Genomic DNA, 25,228 nt, shown 5'->3' with positions numbered 1-25,228 from the left:
GTTGCTCCTGGTGCTGCACCTGTTCTGTTTAGCAACAGGGAGCTGTAAATAGATGTTCCTCTCTCTTTTTTTTCCCTCCTCTCCCTTTGTCCACCAAACTGGCCCAACAGTGGCTTGTCTTGGACTGGGTGTGTGGGAATAGTTAAAGGATGAGATTTATTTAAAGACGATGGCTTGTTGTCAGGGGGCACTTTAGTGGGGTAATACAGAGCCTCATTTCTCTCTTTATCAGGGCCTGTTCAGACAGAAGCAGTGCACTTTGTTACCTACACTGATTTTATCAGCCTGTAGTAGCTTATCCCTCTCCACTCACAGTACGTGTGTGTGTGTGTGTGTGTGTGTTTGTTTAAGTGTTTTCTGGGCAGAAGTGTTCTAACAGTATAGGAAAATCCAAAGGAAAATAAAAGCCGAATCTACCTTATCAAGGGTGGTGAAATGGTCCTGACAGGGTAAAGTGCTTTTTGCAAAAGTTAGATTTTCATTCTTTTTCAACTGAAAAAGATTTTTTCAATTTCTTTTTTTTTTTTATTACTATGGATGAAATGGGTGACCAATTAAAAGAATAATCTGAATAAGTGAGTAGAGAAACATAACTAGTGTGGAAGCTTCCAGACAGGTGTACTGCATGATAAAATTAAGCAGTTAACATTATATGCTCTGTGGCATGTATAAACATTTTGAGCAGCCCCAGTTGTGGGGGACAGTTTGCTGGCATGTTTTGGGTCCACAGGGAAGGGTCACTGCAAATCAATAGAAAGTTTTTCTTACTGATCACCTTTATCTTATAATGAGTCTTCTCTATCCTGATGGGAGTCTCTTCAGGATGACAGTGCCCCCATCCACAGACCACACTGAAAGGTTTGATGAGTATGACAGTGATGTAAATCATATGCTATGGCCTTCACAGCCACCAGACCTCAACTCAGTTGAACACAACATCAGAACACTAATTGAGGGAATATCTTTTGGAAGAATAAAGTTATAAATAAAAAGTTATAATAAAGTAATATTAGACATTTTTATAACCGTATGTTTTGTTTGTTTTTCAATACATACGTTTGACAAGGTATGAAAACAAATGTGTGTTTGCTTATGTGTGCCTGAGTGTGTTTTAAGTGAGAGCGTCAGCTCTCAGCATCACTCTACAGACTTGAGAAATGCAGTGTTTCAAATCAGCTGCTTTTAAGGGTTACATGAATAGAGGATCAATTCACCTGCCTGGTTTGCAGCTCTTTTAAGCGTGCAAATTCCAGCTCCTATCCGTTTCCCTAACTTGACCAAAAATACAGTGCTGGAGAGCCGATCATGAAGACTCAGGTAAGCTGCTAGGTAAATACCCTAATAAGCTTCTTCCCTGCCAGCGTGCTTTAGCACGATAACGACAACAACAAACCCCCAAAGCTGCAAACCCCAGCAATTTTGGGATAGCATATGGTCTTAAACATTTCAACTAAATCCTCCTTAAGGAGTGGAAAATACAGGCTGGCAAGTACAGCACACTGAGCCTGGAGGCGAGTGGCCTATGTTTAACACTGGTATGTTCTCTCATAGGTGACAACAGTGGACAGGTTCCAAGGTCAGCAGAATGACTACATCATCCTCTCACTGGTCCGCACCAAAGCCGTGGGACACTTGAGGTAAGCACTTTTGCTTTTGCAGGCAACCCCTGAGTGTTAGCGCTGTCAAGCAATCCCCCCCATTCAGAAACATTATGCCTCTCCTTATTGAACTTCATTCAGAGACAGAAGTGCTATCGCTCAGCTTAAAAGCAAGTCTTCATTTCAGAGTGAAGAGGGATAATATGACTGCATAGTATCTCTGCTGTTTTGTCACAGTGAAGCTAATGTATTGTACTTGATTGTGGTGAAATATCGAACAAAGCGAGGCTTCATGATCAAAGCCCAGTCTCAAAGTGCATTTAATTGTGAGCTTTAAGAGATGTTTTCATAATTCCCTGTTTGTGTGTGTATGTGTGTCTCTGTGTATGTGTGTATGTTAATGCTTAGTTAATGCAAAGCCTTTTCATTTCCAGTCGGCTATGTAAAGCTAATGACTCTTAGTTTAATACGTTGCATATTTAATAGGCAGCTAAAGACTGACATATTTTTTTTTCTCTGGTAGAATTATCGCTGTGTTCTGATATATAGGAGCTTGTTTACTGTGAGTGCTGACAGAGGCTCAGCCCAGCAAGCTGAAACTGCAATCTGAAAATGGAGCTTTAGCCTAATGAATAAGTTATGGCTTTGTATCTGTGCTCTGCTCGCCTAATGTTCTTAAAAGCACAGAGGCCCTCTAGAAGACTACAAGCATCTTCAGAAACAAAGTGCTGAACTGATATAACGGCGAAACGCTCGTCTTGCCCTTGACTGTCAGTTCTCTCAGCTTTACTTTTTCTATAAAGGTAGACGGCCTAATTCAATCCAGCCTTCAGGTTTCAAGCTGAAATCTGCAGCATTTTCGTTTAGACTGATGAAGATGTAGCCTTGTTGAATCATTTTCAGAATCATTTTCCTGTCCTGTTCCAATTGAATTGCATGACTGCAGCATTTGTCAGAGAATTACTGTTCATGGGCACTTTCATGTGTTTGGTGAGCCTATTGGCATGTAAATCAGTGCAGTTGTTATCCCCATGTAGACACTTCTCTTGCTTCATTCATAAACTGCTGACCTTTTCTCCGCTAGTCTATGAATGATTGGAAAAGCAGTGATTCATGCTGAAGTCCTTTGGCAGCAGCATCCGCCCACAGACACTGAGAAATTGTACACTTGTGCGTTAATGCTAGTGTTACATTTCACCATAGCAATTGCCTCCTACTGTGCTGATAACCTGGAAAGATACAAATAACTACAGGGGAAGCTGACTCTGCTCTGCAGTGGATCCTCTACAGACACAGGCACTCTAACATCGAAACCCAGTAAATAACATATTTTGCACTGAACACAAATTCTGCCCAAGGCATTGAAAGCTTTTTATTGACAACGTTCTTGCTGTACATGTTCCCGATTGGTGGAGAGCAAGAGTTTTTATTACTGTGATTTGATTTTTTTTTGGAAGCTATTCCTATAGTTGATCCTTGTTTATGGAAACATCTCTCTTACATTCTGTCGCTCTCACTTACAAATTCTCAAAGAATATCCCATCTTTTGTCAACTATACTGTTTGATATAGTTGTCTCTCATTATTGTGCAAAAATCTTTGTTTAAGCATATTATTTTAACCCATTTATTTTATCAATAAATGTGTTTGTGCTTGTTTGTTCCATCAGTGGCACCCCTGATTTACCTTAATGACATATTGCTTCCCCAAAACAAGTATTGGATGATAACTGCCAATAATACTTGGCTGCTACATTGTACAGAAAAAAAGACAAATTATTAATGGCAGCTTCATTAAGTTTCATTAGTGTAAAAGGCTGTGTCTGTGTGTGTGAGACTGCACGTGGACGTGAGTTCACCCAAGCACATGCTTCTTTGTGTTAGTGTGAGAAGTTGCAGAGGGCAGGCCATGGGCTGAACTGAGCAGTGAGCTGTTGCAGATGAGACTGGCGTGTGATGATGAAGGGGTTAAAATTAGAACTCATTTCTGGAGGAGGCACAGCCGTCTTATCAGACTTTTTAAATGAACCAGATTGGCTTCATTAATAGAGCTGTCCACAGAGACTGACAGGCCAGCCTGTAAAACATCTTTTATTAAACATGCACTTATCGCTGGGAAAGGCCTAGTATCCCCTACCATGGAAAAACTAACCCTTCTAAATCCTTTAATTCCAGTGGATCGGTACACTAACCAGCCTCTCTTGTCTTTTTTGTCTGCTCTCTCTCTCTCTCTCTTTCTCTCTCTCCCTACATTGCCTTTTTTTCTGGTTACTGTTTTTCATGTGTTTAGAGATGTACGCCGTTTGGTGGTAGCAATGTCCAGAGCAAGACTAGGGCTCTACATCTTCGCTCGGGTCTCCCTGTTCCAGAACTGCTTTGAGCTGACACCCGCCTTTAACCAGCTGACCGCACGACCCCAGCAGCTGTACATTCGGCCTTACGAGTACTACACAATGGTGAGTTCTCACACAGACACACACACGCACATGCACACACACAGGTCAAGTACCAGTCAAAAGTTTGAACTGTTTTTGATAATTTTGAGATTTCTTTTAAAGACATACGTGTGTAGTGAAGTTAAATTGAACATGAGTTTTCAAAGGAAAAATTAAAAGTATTTCTCAGCAGCCAGTAAGTTGTCAGTAAAGGTGGAACTTCAAGCCTGTTGAAAAGCATCCAAGCCCTGGTGGCTCATTGAGAGAATGCTAGAAATGTGCAAATCTGCATCAAGACAAAGGAGGGCTACTTTGAAGAATTTAAAGGAAGTTTTGATTTCCTTAACTTTTTGGTCACCGTATGGTATCTTATTGTGATGACATCCACACTATTATTGTTTAATGTGAAAAATAATAAAAATGAGAAACACCTTTTCTATGAGAAAATGTGTCCAGACTTTTGACTAGTGCACATCTACTGTAAAGATTAAGAGTGACAGTAATAAGGACAGTGACAAGTTGTCCAAGGGCAGTAAATTAAAGAGAGTTAATTAGGGGAAGTTAATTTCTTTTGTACAGTGTCACACAGACCAAACAAGAATTAAATTACCCTCACACTGAACTCAAATGTCAGTGTTGTTCACCCAGCCTTCGAAGTCCCTCAGCATGTATGTAGGTATCTAATAAAGTACTCTAACAATTCAGTCTTATAAAATGTCAAAAGGTGCAGACTGCTGTTGAACAGCACTCAGGCTAGTGTGAGACGGCCACTGTCTGGTCGCTTAGGGCTGGTGCCATGTATAACAGCTCCTCTTCTCCCCAGTGAGTTCTGGGCCCTGGGGAAGCGCCCTCTTAGGCACGCACATGCAGTCCACGCATCTCTCTCCAGGATATCCCCTCCCAGCTTGTTTAGCTAAGTCTAGTTGGCCAACTGCACTTGCTTGCCCTCGTGCCTAGGCATTAGACCCACTGGCACCATCACATTCTGCACCAGACGTTGATGCACATTAAAATATTTACTGCTGCATTCTGCTTTTTTGTATTTGAAATCCATTTGGAAAGATAAACATGCTATTTTTCCAGGTTCCCCATAGCGAAATGTCTAAATCCATGTTTTATTGATTTAACCGTAAATGCTTTTTAATGGCCTCCATTCTAAATGGATGCCACAGTGTTATGAGATTGTTATGCTGAATCAGAAATGGTATAGACCCATTTTTCTTGTACAAAATCATAATGTGATTGACAGATCTCAGTGGTGTATATTTTCCTGTATATATCAAGTGAATGCATAGCCACTGTCCTTGATATATTCCTCTGTTCCTCTCCTGCAGTGTGAATTCAGTTTCCTTTATCTAAAACAGTCATGTCCAGTAGATAGACAGAGAGTGTTAAATTTCATGCATCACACTGAATGCTAGGAAATTCATTCCTGGAAGAAAAAAATTAAATAAAAGCTGTCTCTCGCCATCTCTCTGTCTCTCCATACAGACGGAGTCACGCTCAGACCAGCCTGATCAAGTAATAAAGAATATGCCTGAGATGGCCAATCTGGTGTATAATATGTATATGCAGATGATTCAGAACACCCAGCAGTACAGACAGGTGAGGACATTTTACCTTTCTCTGCCTTTGAACCAGACCACTCTGTTATTCATCTCAAAACCAGCCCCCTTTTTGGAAAGGATACTTTGTGTTTATATCTTGAATGTTTAATGGAGCTGGAAATAGGTCAGATGTAATAGAATTGTTTTAGCTCTTCCCACTGAAACTTAACAAGCCATGAGCGAAACGTTTTGTATGAGGAATAAATTGCAGCTAATGAAGGCCTGCTGTGCTGTAATGTGTAGAGAGCTCTTGCTCCTCCCTCCCCTCTCCCCTCAAACTCCCACAGTAGACTAAAAGGCAAAGGTGTAGAGCTGTTATTGTTGTTTTTCCACTTCCAAAATGCTCTATTAGTGAATATCATCAGTCTGTGTGCTGTCTGCACTCACTCATACATTTCTTTCCCCCTTGGACTACTCTGCTGGAGTGGGGTGATAGCAAAGAATGTGGTGTTATGCACAATGTTTTCATGATACAAGAAGAAAGCAGCAGCACAACAGTACTGTCAGATTTTTTTTAAAAAGGCTATGAAAAGGATACTGATCTTTTTTTCAAACGAACATTTGCAAAAGCAAACAAACAGGAGAGAAAACGTGACAATTGGTAAAAATAAATGAATAAAATAGGCTAATGGTGAAATGTGCTGACATCCAATTAGCTACTAATGTGTACTGTGCAGTTACTTTATTCTGATTGTTGTTTACAGGCTATCTTGATCTTGAATTGGTCCACATCTGTTCTTTTGTGGTTAGTAATGTCAAAGTTAATCCGTAAATAATATAATAATTAATGCCATTTTAACGCACTTAGTTTGAGCCAACAAAACCAAAACGTGTCATTTCCAAGCAAAACGCAGTGCTAATACAAGTGATATCAGTATTTCAGCAGACTGTACTGATCAGTGCTTGTGGGAAAACAATGGATAAACTGACAAGAAGCTAACTAACAAAAACAGTAAATTGGAATTTAGCAGTATGAGAGTGAGAGGGCTGTAACGGTGGATGAGTTGGAACATGAAGCAGCCACTGTAGCTTTTATTGGACATTGGTGATGAAAAGTAGAAACTGGGTTCTAGGGGTCGACCTATTATCAGCCCGAGAGATAATTGGCGCTGATATTAGGCATTTTTCTGAATATCAGAATTGGCATGTGAACTTGCTTCCATGCTGAAAAAAAGCCCCTTTTGTTATTTATGTGCATATCTGACAACCGCGATCAGCAAAACACACGTCTGTAGTCTGTCCCAGTGTCTCGCTTACAGTGTCACTGGATTGCTTGAAATGTCACTGACTCATCGAGTACAACCAATCAGCACCTTTGTAGCCTGTCTCTATGTCCCGCCCTCTGTCAAGTATGTCTAGTCAAACGTGCTATTTGGTTTTGTGAGAGACACGGGAGGGAATGAAACAGCACCTGTTCAGCTCCCACAGCAAGAGGAAAAGGTAAACACGTCACAGTTGAGCAACATAGTTGACAAAAGCTCAAAGCACTCGTTCATATAATTTCGACAGTTGCATCTCACTACTTCCAAAGATTCCACCGCTCTAAACAAGCTGTTTCCATTGAAGCATACATCTGATATACTCAACACGTCCAACTACTGCTTATTATCTCATGAAATACATTATTGGTTGAACAGCAAAATGAAATGCGCATTAACATTCATATTCCCTCATTGGTTTCGCTTTTTACAAAGTAGTGACCATTTTTACTGCGTGATTGTTCAGATGCTTACTGTAGTATTTTTGCTGTAATATATTTACAGTTCTATGTATTTGGTTAATGTAGGGTTTATACAGTTTTTAGTCTGCATATAGGTTTTTTCATTTGCATCCATATACTGAGAAGGCAAGTTCTGCTCCTGTTGTGTGCACTTTCAACACTGTCAATGACTCTTACTATATTTGTTTTATATAGAAGTGTGTAAATATATTTGTATAAATTTTTTCATTTAAAATATTTGAGCCCCTATTTAGAGCTCCATTTTTCTTGCAAACATCACTGACTGTTAAACGTCATTGAGAGCCATTTGTTATTTATCTCTTTATCTTAAAAATGATTTAAATGTTTAATTTACTATTTTGCAGCCTGTATTGTCTAAAGCTTAGATCACTCAGTCGACCCCTACTGTGTTCACATTATTTTCATATTCACCGTGTGGTCATGTGTTCATTTCATGTGAACATTGCCTTCACATGATGAAAATAATGTTATTGAAAGTAATATATACAGTATGATGAAGCTAATTTTGCCTATTTCGCTTTAACTAAAAACACTACTTTGTGATTTATTACTTTTTCTTGACAGCCCTATTCATGATACATGCAATTGTTCAGTATTCTTGATGTACTGACAGTACCCACAATGTGCTCAGAAGAGTGTATCCTGATGCAGTTCATCAAAATATCACAGTGATAACATATCAACATATTGTACGTCTTTAAATGAATGATTATTTTCTCCATTCATCTCTGTCTACATGCAGCAGCAGCAGCAGCTTTTGCCACCTCCTCGGCAGGTGATGCCAGCAGAGGAATCTGATGTGGAAATGAAGGAGGAGGAGGGGAAAGCAGACACTAAGTCTGCTGGGGAGAGCAAGGAAGGCCAGAGTGAAGATAAGGTTGAGGAGGAGGAGTCTCAGATGAAGACTGAGGAGGAGTCCGGAGTGGAGGAGCCGCAGACAGAGGAGCATGCTAAAATGCCAGAACACCCAGGCAGAGATAGTGACAGTGGGGACAGTGAGGGGGAGGAGGAGCCCTAAAGAAAATCACCTCTAGTCTACAATGTTTGCTGGTCAGGGTCTATAGCACCATCCAATGGATGGGTGTCATTCAGTCTTGAATCTTTTACTCTTTTTTGTATTCAGTCTTGATTTGGTTTCTACTGAGAAAATGAGTGCTACAGAGCCGTATGTTCCCCTTTTGTGAGAAAACTTTTGTAACAGTTGATGCCTGTTTTGTAATAAAACGAAAAAGTTGTTAATTTTTTCACTGATCTCTTGTATGACTGACTTGTCACGCACCAAGGAAAAACCAGTGGAATTCAGTTTCCAAAATGCTAATTGACAGTGCAGTTTGTGAATATGCAGGTGAAAGAAAAGGAGAAAAAAGAAACTTTTTATTCACATAGTCAAATATGACACCTTGTCACTTTATAGACCTTACTTGATAAGCCATATCTCTTGAACTATTGGCTTCACCACATTGTCACATTTTTGGTGTGAATAGTCACATGTGAATGTGTGCATTGTGCAATTTACCCTGGAAGTCCTCCTTCCCCATAATGCAGTACAGATGGCCCTTAACCGTCTCTCCTCCCTGACTGCATATGCAGTACTTCCAGGAAATCAGCAGTAACCAGGAGGAATTTGTTTTTCTGTTCCCTTGGGCAAAGACAGATAACCATCTCCACGCAGACTGAGAGACGCAGCCTGGAAGCTTGAAGATACCGGGATTATTTACTCTCTGAAAACAGGAAATCTTAAAATCCTTTTGAGGGTTTTTGAAGCTTTTTATTTGACTTGGGAAGGATCTCTTACTAGGTTTGTGCTTTTTTTTTCTTTCCTTCTTGGATTTTGGCTCTTTGTTTCATTCTGTTAACTGTGTTCCACATTTACCTTGAGTTAAACTATATCCAGGTGTCCTTTAAACTTAAATGAGCTTCAAACAAGCTTTTACTGGTTTATAGTGAAGAGTAGTTTATATAGATACAGTTTTAGACTGGTTTATCTTTATTGAGTGCTTCATCTCTGGAGTTTCACAATACATGGCTTTATCAAAAGAAAAAACTAAAAGAACATATTAGTTTTTATCAGTGGCCTGGACTTCCGTAGTTAAGTAGCTGTTCCTTTTTTTTTTTTGTTTTTTTTTAAACATACCACTGCATGTCACGAGTTTGACAGCATGCATGCTCTCACTACAGCTGCTGCAAATGACTTAAAGAGGCAGAACCAGGAAATGAGAAAGGACGGAAAATAAGTTTTGTAACAATATGTGAGCTGTTAATCACATGCAGTTTACTTTTTCATTCAAGCACCTAGACTCTCAACTTCTGTTGTGCCTCTGACAGATGTTCAAAAGTTGACATCACTGCTTAACTTTTAAACTTTTGGGAACTGAGGTCAGTACAGCAGCATCTCTACAACACTACACTGTCAGTGCCATCCTCTCTGCAGTCCTTTCAAATACTGGCTGGGGAGTGATGAATCATCATAGCTTTTATTTTGAACTCTGAAGTATCCCCACATTTTGATCTTAAACTCTGATGCATCAGTGCAAAAAATCTGTTGCCATTAAAGTGCAGAAGTTATGATACATTTTATTTATTGGTTGGTTGGTTGGTTGGTTGTTGTTAAACTCAAATAAATAGAAATTTTGCCCACAAATTTGCAGACAAATGTAGGTTGTTCACTCCCTGTAGAGGATGTGTTAACTTACTTTCGCTCAGAAAATCGCCAAAATGTGTTAAAACTTTTATATGCGACTGTATGTAATAAACCCTGATTTGTGGAGGAATTAAGTTTGATTCTGGATAAAACATGCTACATAAAATTTCCTGAAATCCTTCACGTAGGGCCTGGGCAGCAGCAGTTGGTTATTACATAATTAACTCAGGCCAGCCATGGGACCCTCATAATGTATTCCATTCAGAGCAAGCACACGACAGTAAATAGCTCTCTTTCCCATTTCCACAGAGAATCTGTATTTTCTGCTTGTGCACAACATGCCTCAAACACTCCAGTGGACCTTAGAAAGATTGACAGTGTATCAAATTGAGGCTGAAAATAAAATAGTCACAGACATTGCCCAACCAGCAGCTATATAATTCTCTGATTGTGATGGAACACTCAAGACCAGACATACTTTCTGTTACATTTAAACCAGATTAGGAGGCTGCAGAATAGAAGCAGGATTCTGCTTCAGCAGGTTGCCAGACACAGAGCACAATGGACTTTCCAAAGTCGACTTGTGCCGTTCTTCTGTTTTATCCATATGAGTAGCACTTGGCGAAAAATGCAGTTTGAACAAGTAGCAGAACAGAAACTGACATGCTACTTCAAACAATATAAAAATCTTATGAATATAAAATCATTATGAGGGATCTGTGGAAGAAAAACTACTATCTCTAGGACCTAGCATCCCCAACAATACACTAGTCAGACACTGGCATGGTCAGCATTCCAAGAAGAACAAAACAATACTGTGGCTACCCTGATATGAACTGGAACAAATATCACAGAAAGCAATGTTGTCTCCAAATAGAAAAAAATAAGCAGATAGTCTGCTTGGCAAGAAGTAATTACAATCCTGAACAAAATATTTTCAGACTTTTTACACCAACTCTCTGATACACTATATGGCCAGAAGTATGTGGACACCTATACATCTCACCCATATGAGCTGCTTGGAAATCCCATTCAAAAACCAAGGGGACTAATTGACCCCACCTTTGAGGCTATAACAGCCCCCTCTCTAATGGGAAGGCCTTCCACAACATTTTGAAGTGTATCTGTGGGAATTTGTGCCCATTCAGTCAAAAGAGCATTTGTGAGGTCAAGTATGTTGTTGGACGAGCAGACCTGGATCACAATCAGTGTTCCAAGGTCAGGGCTCTGTACACGCCACTGCAGTTCCTCCACACCAACTTATCAAACCGTGTCTTAATAGACTTTACTTTGCGCAGCGGGGCACCGTCATGCTGGAACAAGAAAGAGCCTTCCCCGAACTGTTGCCGCAAAGTTGGAAGTGTACACTTGTCTAAAATGTTTTTGTATGCTGTAGCATTAACATTAACCTTCACTGGAACCAAGGGACCCAAACTCTGAGCTACAGCCCCAGACCATCATCCCTCCTCCACCAAACATTACTGTTGGCACCATGCATTCTGATAGGTAGTGTTCTCCTGGCATCCAGCAAACCCAGATTCATCCATCAGACTGCCAAAGAGTGGAGCACAATTCATCACTCTAGAGAACACATTTCCACTGCTCCAGAGGCAAGTTGTGGCACGCTTTACACCATTACAGCCGACACTTGGCAATGTGCATTTTGATCTTAGGCTTATGTGTAGCTGCTCCATCATGGAAACCCATTTAGTGAAGCTCCTAACACACAGTTCTTTTGCTGATGTTGCTTCCAGAGGCGGTTTGGAACCCTTTAGTTCTCACTCTGTGAGTTTGTTTGGTCTGCTGCTTTGTGGTTGAGCTGTTGTTGCTCCTAGACACTTCCCTTTCACAATAATAGCACTTACAGTTGACAGGGGCAGTTCTAGCAGAACAGAAAATTCACAAACTGACTTGTGGCAAAGGTGCCATCCTATGACAGTGCCATGTGTGCCAAGTCACTGAGCTCTTCAGTACGACCCATTCTACTGCCAATATTTGTCAATCGAGACTACAAGACTATGTGCTTAATTTTGTCCGCCTGTTAACAATGAGTGTGGCAGAAACACCAGAGTTCAAAAATTAAGAAAGGTGTCCACATACTTTTGGCTGTATAGTGTATGTAAGAGCATGTGTGCTACTAATGGTAAACACTCCTGAAATAATGAATATTGTATCAATATAACACAGGTTCTGCTCTCTGTTATCTAGAATGGCAAACTGTGGATCCTGTTTCTGGGCCATCATCTGGCTGATTGTGTTGCTGGTGATTGGCTGGCCTCTCAGTATCTTCCTGGGTGGGCTGTACGGTCTCGTCGCCCCACTCACTACCTGTCTCGGATTGGACCGACTATCAGATCTCCTGCTGGAGGGGGCTAACCTGGGACGGACCTGTGCCCAGAACATGAGGCATGGCAAGCCCCTATGCTGAGAGCCTATCCATCCCATTCACCTGAGAGACGTGCCTGTAAAGAGCATTTTTACTGTTTGAAACTATTAGAATTGCCCAAAGTCTATGTTAGTTTGTAAAGAGAACTGAGGAAATTTAACAGCATTAATTGTTTGTTAATTGCTTGTCTTGTTATTATCAGTTTACTTTTTGTACATCACTGCTGTGTATGTGACTTATATTTGATGTATAAACTGTTGCTTGTTATTTTCATCTGAACAACCACCCACCTGATCAAAGAACGTCAGATGGTTTTAATGTCACAATGACGTTATCAAGCCACAATGAAGCCCAAAAGTGGCACTGAATCAATAAAAAACAAAGTTGTCAGTATAGATTCTTATGATTGTGCTGTCTTTAATGTACTGTAAACAGAGGCATTTAAACAGATTCAAGCTTATAGTTTTGAAATATCTTGTCATCTGTCTGGAGTCTAGAGAGATCATCAAATATGACTGTTCAACATTGTGTAATATGAAGCAATATTTTTGAGGAAAGCTTGGGTTTAACATGACTTTCTTTAGTTCTTTAGAGTCCAGAATGGGACTTAAAGTCCAGAAACCAGGTGAACCTTTAGATTAGTGCTACATTTTCTTTATTACTCCAAAAGATTTCAAATTTACTGCACTGTTTTCTTGATTTAATACAAAATGAACCCTCAACTTGAGTCTTCGTGGTGAGGTGTTGAAGTTATATTTTGTCCTTTGAAAAGTTCATAGAAAAACTGTGTTCTCAGAAAGTGTCATCTTCCATTTCAGATGTTAGAGGATATCTGAGAGAATTCCAGTTCAAAGGAGATGCTGGAGAGCTGAACAAGATGAAGAAAGTTGGAAACCTAGGCCGTCCTTGAAGTTTTTGATGATGGCTGTTCTGTTGGTGCAAATGGAATAAACAGAATCTCTATGGATGTTGACAAGAGACGCTGCATGAATGTTTAAGTATTCTCAATTTAATGCAGTGTTACTCATTCAGTGCCCTGTACTGAAGTTTTGTCCTACTCTGAAGCTTTACTCACTCCTGCCCTCTAGAGGCTGAAGGCAGAAATCTGCCCAGAGGGAGGGCATTAAAGTCCCAGAGGAGATTTAAAGGAATGATTCACCAAAAATTCTAATATGCAGAATTCCCTGCCCTTACCTCGAACATAGTCAGTTTGCAAAGACGTGTGGTGTCTGAAATGTGTGTCCTCAGTTAGCATTGGAGCTATGGAGTAAATATAACAGAAGTCTATCTACCATTGGGTGACTAATTGGATTTTTGGTGGACCATTCCTTTAATATCTCAACAGTCTTACTCCTACAGCCCTTGACCTGAAAGAGGACACTCTATTTGACTTCATCCCCATTTCATTATACAGCGGAACAGAAGTTTCCTCGGCACGCTTTTGCAACTGAGCACAAAAATTAATAAATTGGTTCACTTTGGAATTAATTTTAAAGGGCCCATAGAACAGAAAACTAAACGTTCCTCTATTCATTTGAAATCAGAGCTTGATGCAGTTGGTAAACTTTGCTGGCCAGTCAATACAGTCCATACATGGAAAGTAAGGTGCAAAACAGCCTGTCTTGAATTCTTTGTTTTTTGCGATGTCACAAAAACCAAAATATTTGCATATATCTGCCGATTCAGCCTACAGCAGTTGAGCTCCAGGTGTTTCAGCCCAGCCTGCTTTTTAAAAAAGGCACAATACAGGATAGCCAATCAGAACAGATGTCATTTAAATACGTTAGTCTTAAAGGCACAGTAACTGTTTTTTGATCACATAAAACTACCCAAGTGTTATGCCTGGACTTCAGATGAATACAATTAGTTATTCTTAATGAATAAAACACAAGAAAAATGAAGGATTCATTTTTTTAATGTTTGAAGTGTTCTGTGGCTCTCCTACTGCTGGTTAAGACTGCTCAGCTATTTTTTAACTGAACCCAAAAAAAGTAACGTTCATGTCTTAGTATGATAGACACATTGCTATGTCATCCATTTTGAGAACATTTTTGGCTTTCTAGCTTCCAAATCCCCGTTTAGACTCATCCAGGATATCCTTGAAAAAGTGTGCAATGAAGCTGAGGATAGCTTGACGTTTGTGGATTAAACCATTCAAATTTGATTCATGAATATTTCATGATCATTTCAAAGAGCTGTTTAACCTCATTTTCTCCGTCTCGCTATTGACTGATGTGCCGAGTGACAATAATTCCTTCAACTGAAACACTAAGCTCTAATCCTTCAGGAAAATACGTGGCTGTTTCCCAAAACTTCAAGTGCAATATTTATGGGACTGTCTTATGAGGCCTAGTTAGATTGCCTGGGTCCAGGAACAGCTCTCTAACAAATGCTCTGAGGGGAAGACTGTACTGGCCAAAATCACCCAAATTTAATTTCTTTCTTTTTACCCCCGATTCCTTGGCATCAGAGCCGTCCTGGCGGAGGGCAGGCGGTGTGGAGAGGGCACAGCATGATGTGGAGGAGGCATGTGTGGCAGGGGCCGAGATTGGGCCCAGACCGTAAATATTTCATTTGAGTATGAGATGAAGGGTGGAAAAAGGTCCGTCTGCCTTGCTGGGCTAATATGAGGGGGACTGACTGAGAGGATATGGAATGTGCAGCATCCAATTAACCCCATACTGCTTTTCTAATTTGGCCCTCGCACTCCAGCCTGGGAGAAGACCCTCATATACTGCTGGCTCAGGAAATCTCAGGACACATTCCATCTCAGTAGCAAAGGGGGGTTTGAGGGTGGTTAGTACATACCTGAGTCAATATACTCAGTTCAAACGCGATCTGTTTCCTGAGTGCATATGTGTATATGCATGTATAAATAATGTATAAATAAATTTTCCTACCCATTGTCAGTGATAATGATAGCAATAAACTATTAATATAGATTAATAAAGAACCTTTTATACATTTAAATGCAGTTGTGTTTTACAAAGAAAGAAACTAATTAAAAAAATAATAATAATAATAAACATAAGAAAAACTGCAATAAATGTATAAAAAATCTTTTTTTTTATGTAAGTCAGTATAAAGTAAATAAATTCTCATAAATTATATCAATGCTCATACCTCTTATTACAGAGCCCTGAGAATCTGTCATATCTTTAACATTTATCAAACTCAGCTTATGAATATTATTACAATTTTGTTATTACTTCCTTTATGACACACCATGAATGTCCCTCAAACTGGAGTGTCATGCTGTGGCTTCTCTGCACGGCAGTTCTGTTTTTCTATTGTATTCATTTTATGTTCTGTTGACATAAATTACATTAGATAAGTACATATGAACCCTTTTGTAGAGTCTGTCTAGTGTGCTTACCACTGCCTGAATCTTCAAAGAAACCCATATGCTCTATGATAACTACACAGTAACACAACAAACTGCGCAATTATTTATTATATTCATATTTGGATTGCTAAGATCAGCAGATAGTGATGCCTGTCCTCTGTACGCATTGACCTAGAAAGGGCATAGTGCTTGCCATGGGCCCTTTGGCAAAAAGGACAAAATGTATCCATAATATTTGTACATTATTGATTATCTTTTGATTATCTGCTGAAAGGCTGGGCACATGCATGCATGTTCAAAAGCACTATGAGTAAAATCTATGTATAACACATCATGGCAGTCAGTAGAGTAACTGACACTTGAATGTGTTAGATATGGACAAGCCAAACTACACTTTTAATTTGAACCTTTATTTTTCAGTAACTGAATGGAAAATAATGCAAACTGAGTAAGTTATTTTAAAGTTATAAGAGTGAAAAATAGAAGTCTGGACTGGCTGACAGCTCATGGACATTTAAATTAGGAGTTCCCAATCCCAGTTCTGGCCACCCCACATTTTTGTGTTTTATTTAGCACACCTGATTCAACTCATTAACTAATTAACAAGCCTCTTGTGGTGTGTAAAGTAGGGAAAATACAGACATGTGTAGAGCATGTACACTTCAGTGGACACAAAACTTAAGGCATATATAACAACGACTGGATGTCTATGGCTGGATAATCAGACTGACTGTTTGTTGTGTGAATAGATTTGAAAGAAGTGAACAAAAATGTACAATAAGTGTGGTGCCCCTGGTCTTTGAGTGCCCCTGGGCAGTCTCCCAGGTCACTCGTATGGCAGGTCCAGCTATGAGCATGGGGTTGCCAGGAATGAAATTGGGAACCCTTGATTTAAAGGGTTAAGCACAAAAACGTCCATTAGCTAGCACTGAGTCAAGAGGATTTGACACTTGTAGTTGCTTTGATGTGGCAAACAAACAAATGTCAAGATAGCAAATATTTGTCAGCCAAGATTATTGTTTTATCTACAGCTGTACTTTCAGTGACCCTAAGCTTTTTCTGCAGAGACGGTTTGTCTTCATCTGTACTGAGTCTGATAATACGCAAAGAAAAGAACTAAAGGTAACTATAAGAACATTTAATTCCTAACTATACTGCTTCAAACAGAAGTACTCAAACATTCCTGTCAAAAGCCATGTTTCCAAAATGCCAACTTTGTAGAAGATGGATAAAAACATTCTTAACTATAATTGTAATGTAAGAAGATTTTATTCCAAGTAAACTTGGGCCATTTCTATTGATCCATTGGTCCATGTATACACAGTGTAAATGGGTGCTGGCATTTTCAAATTGTGTAATTTAAAAAAAAAAAAAGAAGAAAATGACACCAACAAAATGCTTATTCACAATAACAGCAAGTCTTAATGATATTCGCAATTGTAACAGCTTGAACTTCCTTTAAAGTAACTTCAGTGTTTGGAGAATAGCTGAACAGCTTTCACTAATGCAAGATTTCAACACAAGATTTTGATATTATGAATGTGAGGTAAGCTAATGGCATGAATGGATAGCATGATTTCAGCACTGAGCCACTTTGTAAGATTCTGCACACAAGCAGAAGAGCCACTGTCTGCCATTAAAGGGGTTTTTAGCAACCAAATAAGGAGAGGTCAGAAGGGCACAACCATGGCCCTCTACCAAGCCTTTCTGCTAGTGCTTATCTAGAGAGTTCCTTGAGTTCATTAGTTGTGGTGACAGGAGCACTAATACGCTTAAGATTCAGACTGCAACTGTGCACGTATCGCTGAGCCGAGTCGTAGTTTGTGCAGTCTTTACTCACATTTCTGAAAACAAACTACAAACTTCTTTACTGATTCAACTTAGGAAACCGGAAAACAGAAAAAAGAAATAACAAAAAACATGTTTAACATACAAAATGTAATTATTACTAACACTATGTAAAGTTAACTTCAATCAGTCTTCTTTTAAACTTCAATCTTTAGCAGATCACATTTCTACATATTAATGGAATTATTTTTTATTTCCTGGCCAAAAAAGATCTCCATCCGACATGTGTCACAATGAGAGGACCTTACTAAGGGCTAATGACCCTGGCCTGGTCAAAGCTGGCTCATGCTCATCCATCGTCACTAGGCAGGTTTTTCCCCTTCATGGTTTATTTATAAAAGAACTGTTCATGGATCACGCATTCACACATTTCCATCATAAATGTCAGAAGGGACTTTTATCTGTCCAATGTGTCTATTTTAGGGTGTCATTGTCAGTAAGACTCCTACTCTGACAATGAGGCTCAGAGCAAGAAGGGTAAGAACCCAACTGAGTGTGGCATCATCACCACCAACTGGGCTGACATGAAGAAGATGCAGCACCTTACTCTCTACAATGAGCTTTGTCTGGCTCCTTAGGAATGTCCCACTCTGCTCAGTGAGGGCCCCCTGAGCCTCCAGGCCAAAAGAGAGAGGATGCCAGACCTGTATCATTGCAGCCAGGTGTGTGACTTTCCAGACGGCTCTCTCCCTTCATGCTTCAGGTCAGACCACATGTTAGGTTGGAACTAGGCTAGGCTCTTGATTTCCCTCTCCTTTGTTTTTTTGCCATCATTGTCATTCACAATAAGAATAGTCCAACATTTTTCTGGGGAAAAAAATTGTTTGTTTCTGGTAAATGCATGCTGCTAAGCTTATGAGGCATAGGCTTCCATGGGGCATAGCAAATTCACCTTTAGAAACTTAAACATACTGCTAATACAGTGAGAGAGTATTCTCCTGCTCTTATTTTCATCAATTAGGAAGACACAGGGAACAGACAGCATATGATATGTTCTCATAACTCGATTATATCTACTTTACTGATTGAGTAACCAGCTATACAGATAACTAGCTACACAGCTAATAAAACAAAAAAAAAAGTTTATGAGAATGTAGTTCATGATATTATGCATATTCATATTATGCACCTAAATCTAATCTAATATCATGTTCCTAGCTGAATGTGAGATCAAAGCTGTGCTCCATGACTTTGAGAATAAGATGGCCAGTGCTGCTGCCTCTTCCTTCTTCTTAGAGAAGAGTTACAGGCTGCCTAATGACCAGGTGGTCATCATCGAGAATGAAAGATTCCACTGTCCAGAAACTGTCTTTAATTGGTAAGTATACAAAAAAGTGCGCATATAGTTTTGCCTACTTGGATTCAGCTCCAAGGACCATCATCAACAGCTACTGTTCTCCATAGTTTAACCCTTTAAACTCCAAATGTATTATTTAGATATTGTTATTAAGTCTTATTATTTCATAACCACAAGTTATTCGGTAACTGATATTATAAATGAAAATCTGTAAGTCATGTAAGTATGAAAGAGAGGAGCTCTGCAAGCCTGAAGCTACCCCATGGTTCCTTGGAATTTTAGCGATAAAAATGATGATAATTAATATGAGTCACTTCCTCTAGCCAGGTATAGAATCTGCTAGAACTTATGAAACAACTTACAACACCATTGTGAAATGTAACTTTAATATCTGTAAGGACACTGTAATGTGTCCTGTCTGTGGAACTACCATGTATCCTGGAATTCCTGACCATATGCAGAAGGAAAGTACAGTTTCAACTTCCAGCACAATGAAAATTATTGTAAACTACTCTATGTTGTTTTATTCTGCTCTATTCTGGGCTACTGTATGCTTCTCTATTGTGTTCGATTGTACTCTTTTCTAGTCTACCCTATTCTATTCTATTCCGGGCTACTCTGCTCTATTGTACTCTATTCTGTTCTCTTCTGTTCTATTCTGGGCTACTTATTCTAATCTACCCTATTCTAAACATTTCTATTCTATTCTGGTCTATTTTATTGTGTTTAATTCTGTTCTATTATATTTTATTCTACTCTGCTCTATCATGAGCTACTCTGTTCTGGGCTGCTCTATTCTATACCACTGTGTTCTCCTCTATTGTAAACTACCTTATTTTATTCTATTACGGGATACTCTTTTCTGTTCTATTCTTTTTTTGGCTACTTTGCTCTATTCTATTCTGTTCTATTCTATTCATGGCTACTCTATTCTTCTCAATTGTTTTCAATTGTACTCATTTCAATTCTATTCTATTCTATTCTACTCTGGGCTATTCTGCTCTATTGTACTACATTCTATTCTGCTGTATTCTGAGCTACTCTGTTCTTCTCTGTTGTGTTCTCTTGTGCTCTATTCTGTTCTATTCTTTTCTATTTTGACCTGCTCTATTCTATTCTATTCTATTCTATTCTATTCTATTCTATTCTATTCTAGGCTACCGTGTTCTGGGCTGCTCTATTCCACACCATTGTGTTCTATTCCATTGTAGTCTACCCTATTGTATTCTATTATGGGACACTCTATTCTGCTTTTTCTATTCTATTGTATTCTGGGCTACTCTATTCAACACTATTGTGTTCTGTTTCACTCTATTCTACTACACCCTATTATTTTTTGTTCTAGGCTACTCTCTTCTATTCTCTTCTAGGCTACTCAATTCTGTTTTATTCTGGGTTACTGTATTCCGCCATGTTCTATTCTATTCTAAACATTTGTGTGAGCTTTTGGATCTGTTTGGATTGGTGACTCCCCCTTTACCTAGCAGAAGATGTGAATCAGCAAGCAGGAATATGAAAAGACCAGTCCCTCCATCATTCACTGAAAATGCTTCTAAACACCATCGCTAATTTTCACCTCCTATACTAATTAATCATCATTTGCAAACTAGTTGGTCCTGGACATCAGAGTTATATGTACAAACCCAAAAACAAACAGGGTCCTGGATTTGCAATGTGTTTCACCTCTGAATCTCACTCTGTAAAATCAGGAGTGATGTGTTAAAATGAAGAGATTTGAAGTAGTGTCCTCATGCAGTTATATAAGAGTAAATACATGCAACTTATAAATATTTCAACTCTAGTCATCCATTGATATAATATAGCCAAAGTCGCTGAAGTGATGACAGTTCAATGCTAAGTCTAATGTGCTGGCATAAGCCATCTTATGACAAATGCACCCTCAGTCATTCATAGAGGGGAAAAACAATGTCACGTGAGCAGTTGCCTTAATCCCCACCCTTAATACTGTCCTTGAAATGATAATGGGTTCACGCAGAAATGTATGATTTGCCTCTAAGTTGATCTGGCGCATGCCCACGAAGCTGAACCTAAAACAGAAATCACAGATTAAGGATCTACAGGAGACCATAGCATGACTCAGGGATAACCCTCGGACCTCCCATACTACAGTGTGGACAAAAGGTCTTCAGATGTATGTCCACTCCGTCAGTACAGCAGGCCTACTCGGGGGATTACACTAATACCTTCAAACCGATCTCAAATCACATTAGCTGATATACTTATCTGTACCTTGAAATAGTCCAATGCCAATTCATTTGGCCATGATCTAGCAGCAGCGGTGGACGTGGATATACACGCATGGTCGAAACAAAGGGCGGGAGAGTGTGTGTACGTGTGTTTGTGTGTGTGTGTGTGTGTGGTGCAGAGATCACGTTTCTATTTTTGAACACGGTAAAGCGATCAGCATCCTCACATGCATCCGGCGCCGAGTGGCTCGCAGCATCCAGCGCGTTACCATCCACGCTCCCGGAGAAAAGTCAAAAGTCCACTCGAGTCCGCGAGGAAGGGGATTCCTGGAGCCAAGGACTTTCTTTATGACACGCGCGGCCGCGCTTGCAACAAGTATGTGACTTCTGGAGGGGGGAAAAGAGCACATCCTGTCTCTTAAACCAATAAGAACGCAGCGCCCAGCCCCTCGACGTAGCCCACACCCTTGAGTTTATTTAGTTTCAGCACCAGTGAGCAAAACTCTGCTGCTGAGTTATTCCAGCCTTTCTCTCTCTCTCGCGCGCGCACGGAGCTCAGCGATGGAGCTCATTTTCTCCCCTCCGTCAAACGTTACCATGATGTCTACGCAATATTGCAAATAAGAAATCTATTTTTAAGATATTTTGGCAGCCCTCCACGAACCTGTCTGCGCGTGACGCAGGAGGAGACTACTTAAAGGGGGATTAGCTCTGGCAAAGACATTAAATCCAACCCTCCCAGCAGCCAGACACCGCGCGACCTATCAACCTGATCTGAAGATCGAAAATAGGAGGGCTCATATTAATCAGCACTTCGGACTCCAAGACGAGCAGAAGTGAAATCGGCGAGAGATCCTCTGGCATTGTGCGCTGTGGCAGCGCAGGAGGGGGAGAAGGCTTGGTGATCAATGCGTTTGGCAGATAAAATCGGGCCCTCTGGAGAGTAGACGAGGGAGATACTACCGGTTTTTTTTGTTTTTTCCCGTGGAATTCGTGCAGAGGGCTGTGTGCGCGCTCTCGTCTCCGGATGAACAGAAATGGGGGAATGGACCATACTAGAGAGGCTCCTGGAGGCTGCTGTCCAGCAGCACTCCACTATGATAGGAAGGTAAGACGAAGTCGAATTTATTTGTGTGTGAACGTAAATATTTCATTTAATGTTAGATTTATGTGGAAGTGGTGTAGCACAGCGGTTGAGCCTCGTTTACAGGCGTGCGACAAGACTGGCAGTAAATAACAATAAAAAATAAAGAAAAGCAAACAAAATCTGTACTAAAGCACACGTGAATATATCATTAATGGGATCCATCATGTGCTGTCCTGCGTTATTTGAGTTACACGGGTTTATAAGCAAAAGAAAGCGTCCGTGAGCGCCAGGCGCTCCACTTTCAGCACTGGACAGCTCCCGTCCATAACACTGTTTCAAAGCGCTTTTCTTTACCAAACGCCTCAGATTGAATGCAGGACACTGGCCAAACCCTGATACACTCCTTTTCTCCTTTGCTTCCAGGATCCTACTAACTGTGGTGGTGATCTTCCGGATCCTAATCGTAGCCATAGTTGGAGAGACAGTTTATGATGATGAGCAAACCATGTTCATCTGTAACGCCTTACAACCGGGCTGTAACCAGGCGTGCTACGACAAGGCTTTCCCCATCTCGCACATCAGATACTGGGTGTTCCAGATCATAATGGTCTGCACCCCGAGCCTGTGCTTCATCACCTACTCGGTCCACCAGTCCGCTAAACAGCGGGAGAGACGCTACTCCACCGTCTTCCTCACGGTGGACAACAAGGACCAAGACTCGATGAAGCACGACGACAGCAAGAAGATCAAGAACACCATCGTGAACGGAGTACTGCAGAACACGGAGAACTCCACCAAAGAAGCCGAGCCCGACTGCCTGGAAGTCAAAGAGATCCCCAACGCGACCATGAGGACTGCCAAGTCCAAAATGAGGCGGCAGGAGGGCATCTCGAGGTTTTACATCATCCAGGTGGTTTTCAGAAACGCCCTGGAGATCGGCTTCCTGGTGGGCCAGTATTTCTTGTACGGGTTCAACGTGCCCGCCGTGTACGAGTGCGACCGCTACCCGTGCATCAAGGAGGTCGAGTGCTACGTGTCCAGACCTACGGAGAAGACGGTCTTCCTCGTGTTCATGTTCGCCGTCAGCGGCTTCTGCGTGGTGCTCAACCTGGCCGAACTCAACCACCTGGGATGGAGGAAGATCAAAACGGCCGTGAGGGGGGTGCAGGCCCGGAGGAAGTCCATCTACGAGATCAGGAACAAGGACTTGCCCCGCATGAGCGTGCCTAATTTCGGCCGCACTCAGTCCAGTGACTCTGCCTATGTGTAGGTGAGAAGAGAGAGAGGGAGAGGGAAAGAAGAGGAAGAGAGAGAGACAGAGAGAGCGTAGTGAAAAAGTGAGTTCCCCAAGAGGGGTCCCAAAGATCCAACATCGGCACAGACGGAGCCCATTCGCCACCGACGAGCGGGTGAGATTTGGGTTTGTTTAGGCTTTTTTTCAGGATGGCTGACACGGGTTGGCAAGCGATGTCTTTTTCTTGCACTGGTGCAACTCTCTCGGCCACCTCACTGAAGCGCAGCCCGCTCACCGGGGTCGCGTATTTACTCTACAGTGGGCTGCTCAGTTGTACTTGAACAGAGTAAATACGTTTTGCACTAAAAAAAAAAGAGAAACAGTAATAAAAGTCAACACCGGGAGCCAAAACGCGCCTGTTATCGGTGTTTTTAAAGTTTTTCCACCGATTTTCTTTTTGGACACCATCTTATTTAGCGATATGTTACGCACAGCGATTGAAGGGAGAAGCTTTAGTGCAGATTCATCCAGCCTAGAAGAATATATGGAGTAGGCTGTGGATTAAACTAGGTTTAAGAAATTAAAAAAAAGATGGATGGATTCAGGTATTAAGCAGCATCAGGTAATAAAGGACACTTTATTTTAAATGCTGATTTTTCAGTCTAAGTGAGAGAAAGGAAACTGTAAATAAGCTCATTATAATGAAATAAAAGATTTACGAGTCATTCAGTGAAGACTGTACAAAGCTCTGTCCTGTATGACCTGATGTTTATTAATACCTGAGCCCACCCTGTATGATAGACTTTTTTTTGGTTGCCTGTGTTGCACCATTGACCTTAATGTAAGTCTCCATTTCATGGCTGTAGTGAACTTGTGAGCTGATTCCAGGCTGGATCTGCTGCACACGTCTGCGACATTTCCTTAATTTAAAAAAACACACACCAAAGCGCCCACAGCTTTCATTCGTGAAGTGTTGTTTTTCTCTCTTTTGCTTTCGTGTCATTTAAGTGCCATACTTGTACATAAAAATATATATATGTATACATATAGATATAAGAAAAATCTATAATAATAATAATGATGATGATGATAAGAATTCTATGTGTCATGAAAGAGGATTCCTTGCTTGGATTGTGCTGAAAAAAAATCCACCCAGGTTTGCTTTAACTGTATTCGTTGTGATTTCGATGCAAAAGATGCAAAAGGATATAACTGCATTTTTTTCCTTTTCTCTCTTTTAACTTTGCATATGACCGGAATAAAGACAAAGTGCTGGTCTGATTTTTTGTACACTGCTCAGTACTCTTTATTCACCAGATTCAAGGAGCTCAATAACGATGGCACAAATATCTTTTGTAACAGACAAAATCAAATCATGGACAGTGAGAACCTGCTCTGGTGCTACAGTACTGTTTTTTCCACTGTGTGCAACCCAAGCTAATGAGAACACAAGCTATTTTCTTCAGATTAAGAGTGAAATGGATGCACACTGTCAAAAAAATATTTAAGCAAATAAAGCAAAGACGCAGGGCTTTTGTGTGGATGTGAGAAAGCACCTCATATGCTCTCTGTGACCTGGCGAGTGAGCTGTCCCTTTAAGGCCTTGGCTATGAAAGAATATGTGCTGCATTAACTGTCATGTTTTTGTCAGTGTATCTTTCATGTATTTAAATAATGTACGTTTCCATTTATTCCAAACATGGTCCGGAAATATGTGCAAACATTTTTAGCATACCTTTTTTTTTGCTTTGTTTTTTAGTTTCATGACGTTTTTCCTCTATCAATTCTAATTCAAAGGTCATG

The 25,228-nt window shown here is 40.4% G+C and overlaps 2 protein-coding genes across 6 annotated transcripts in view; both read left to right on the top strand.

Annotated features, from left to right (window-relative positions):
- Positions 1-8,623, top strand: part of aqr (aquarius intron-binding spliceosomal factor) — a 62,049-nt gene extending 53,426 nt beyond the window's left edge. For 4 of the 5 annotated variants that reach the window (XM_036592952.1, XM_036592950.1, XM_036592953.1 and 1 more), the window contains exons 33-36: positions 1,552-1,637; positions 3,887-4,052; positions 5,523-5,636; positions 8,122-8,623. In XM_036592952.1, coding sequence (XP_036448845.1) covers positions 1,552-1,637; positions 3,887-4,052; positions 5,523-5,636; positions 8,122-8,397 — 642 coding nt within the window. In that variant the 3' untranslated portion in view covers positions 8,398-8,623. The remainder of the gene's footprint in view (positions 1-1,551; positions 1,638-3,886; positions 4,053-5,522; positions 5,637-8,121) is intronic. The other variant, XM_036592954.1, reaches the window with a different exon arrangement.
- A 13,029-nt stretch (positions 8,624-21,652) lies between these two features.
- Positions 21,653-24,650, top strand: LOC118824129 (gap junction delta-2 protein). Its single transcript, XM_036594088.1, has 2 exons — positions 21,653-22,212; positions 22,615-24,650. The coding sequence occupies exons 1-2, from the start codon at positions 22,142-22,144 to the stop codon at positions 23,459-23,461; spliced, it is 918 nt and encodes a 305-aa protein (XP_036449981.1). The 5' UTR covers positions 21,653-22,141; the 3' UTR covers positions 23,462-24,650.
- Positions 24,651-25,228: the final 578 nt, after the last annotated feature.

Source organism: Colossoma macropomum, unplaced genomic scaffold (genome assembly GCF_904425465.1).
Source record: "Colossoma macropomum unplaced genomic scaffold, Colossoma_macropomum, whole genome shotgun sequence".
Taxonomy (NCBI): Eukaryota; Metazoa; Chordata; class Actinopteri; order Characiformes; family Serrasalmidae; genus Colossoma; species Colossoma macropomum.
Note: the sequence above shows the minus strand (reverse complement) of the source record. Positions and strands in the feature narration are given on the sequence as shown.

Coding starts and splice junctions, on each gene's coding strand:
- LOC118824129 (XM_036594088.1), top strand. CDS start 22,142: ATGGGGGAATGGACCATACTAGAGAGGCTCCTGGAGGCTGCTGTCCAG. Junction 22,213..22,614: donor CACTCCACTATGATAGGAAG/GTAAGACGAAGT, acceptor CTTTGCTTCCAG/GATCCTACTAACTGTGGTGG.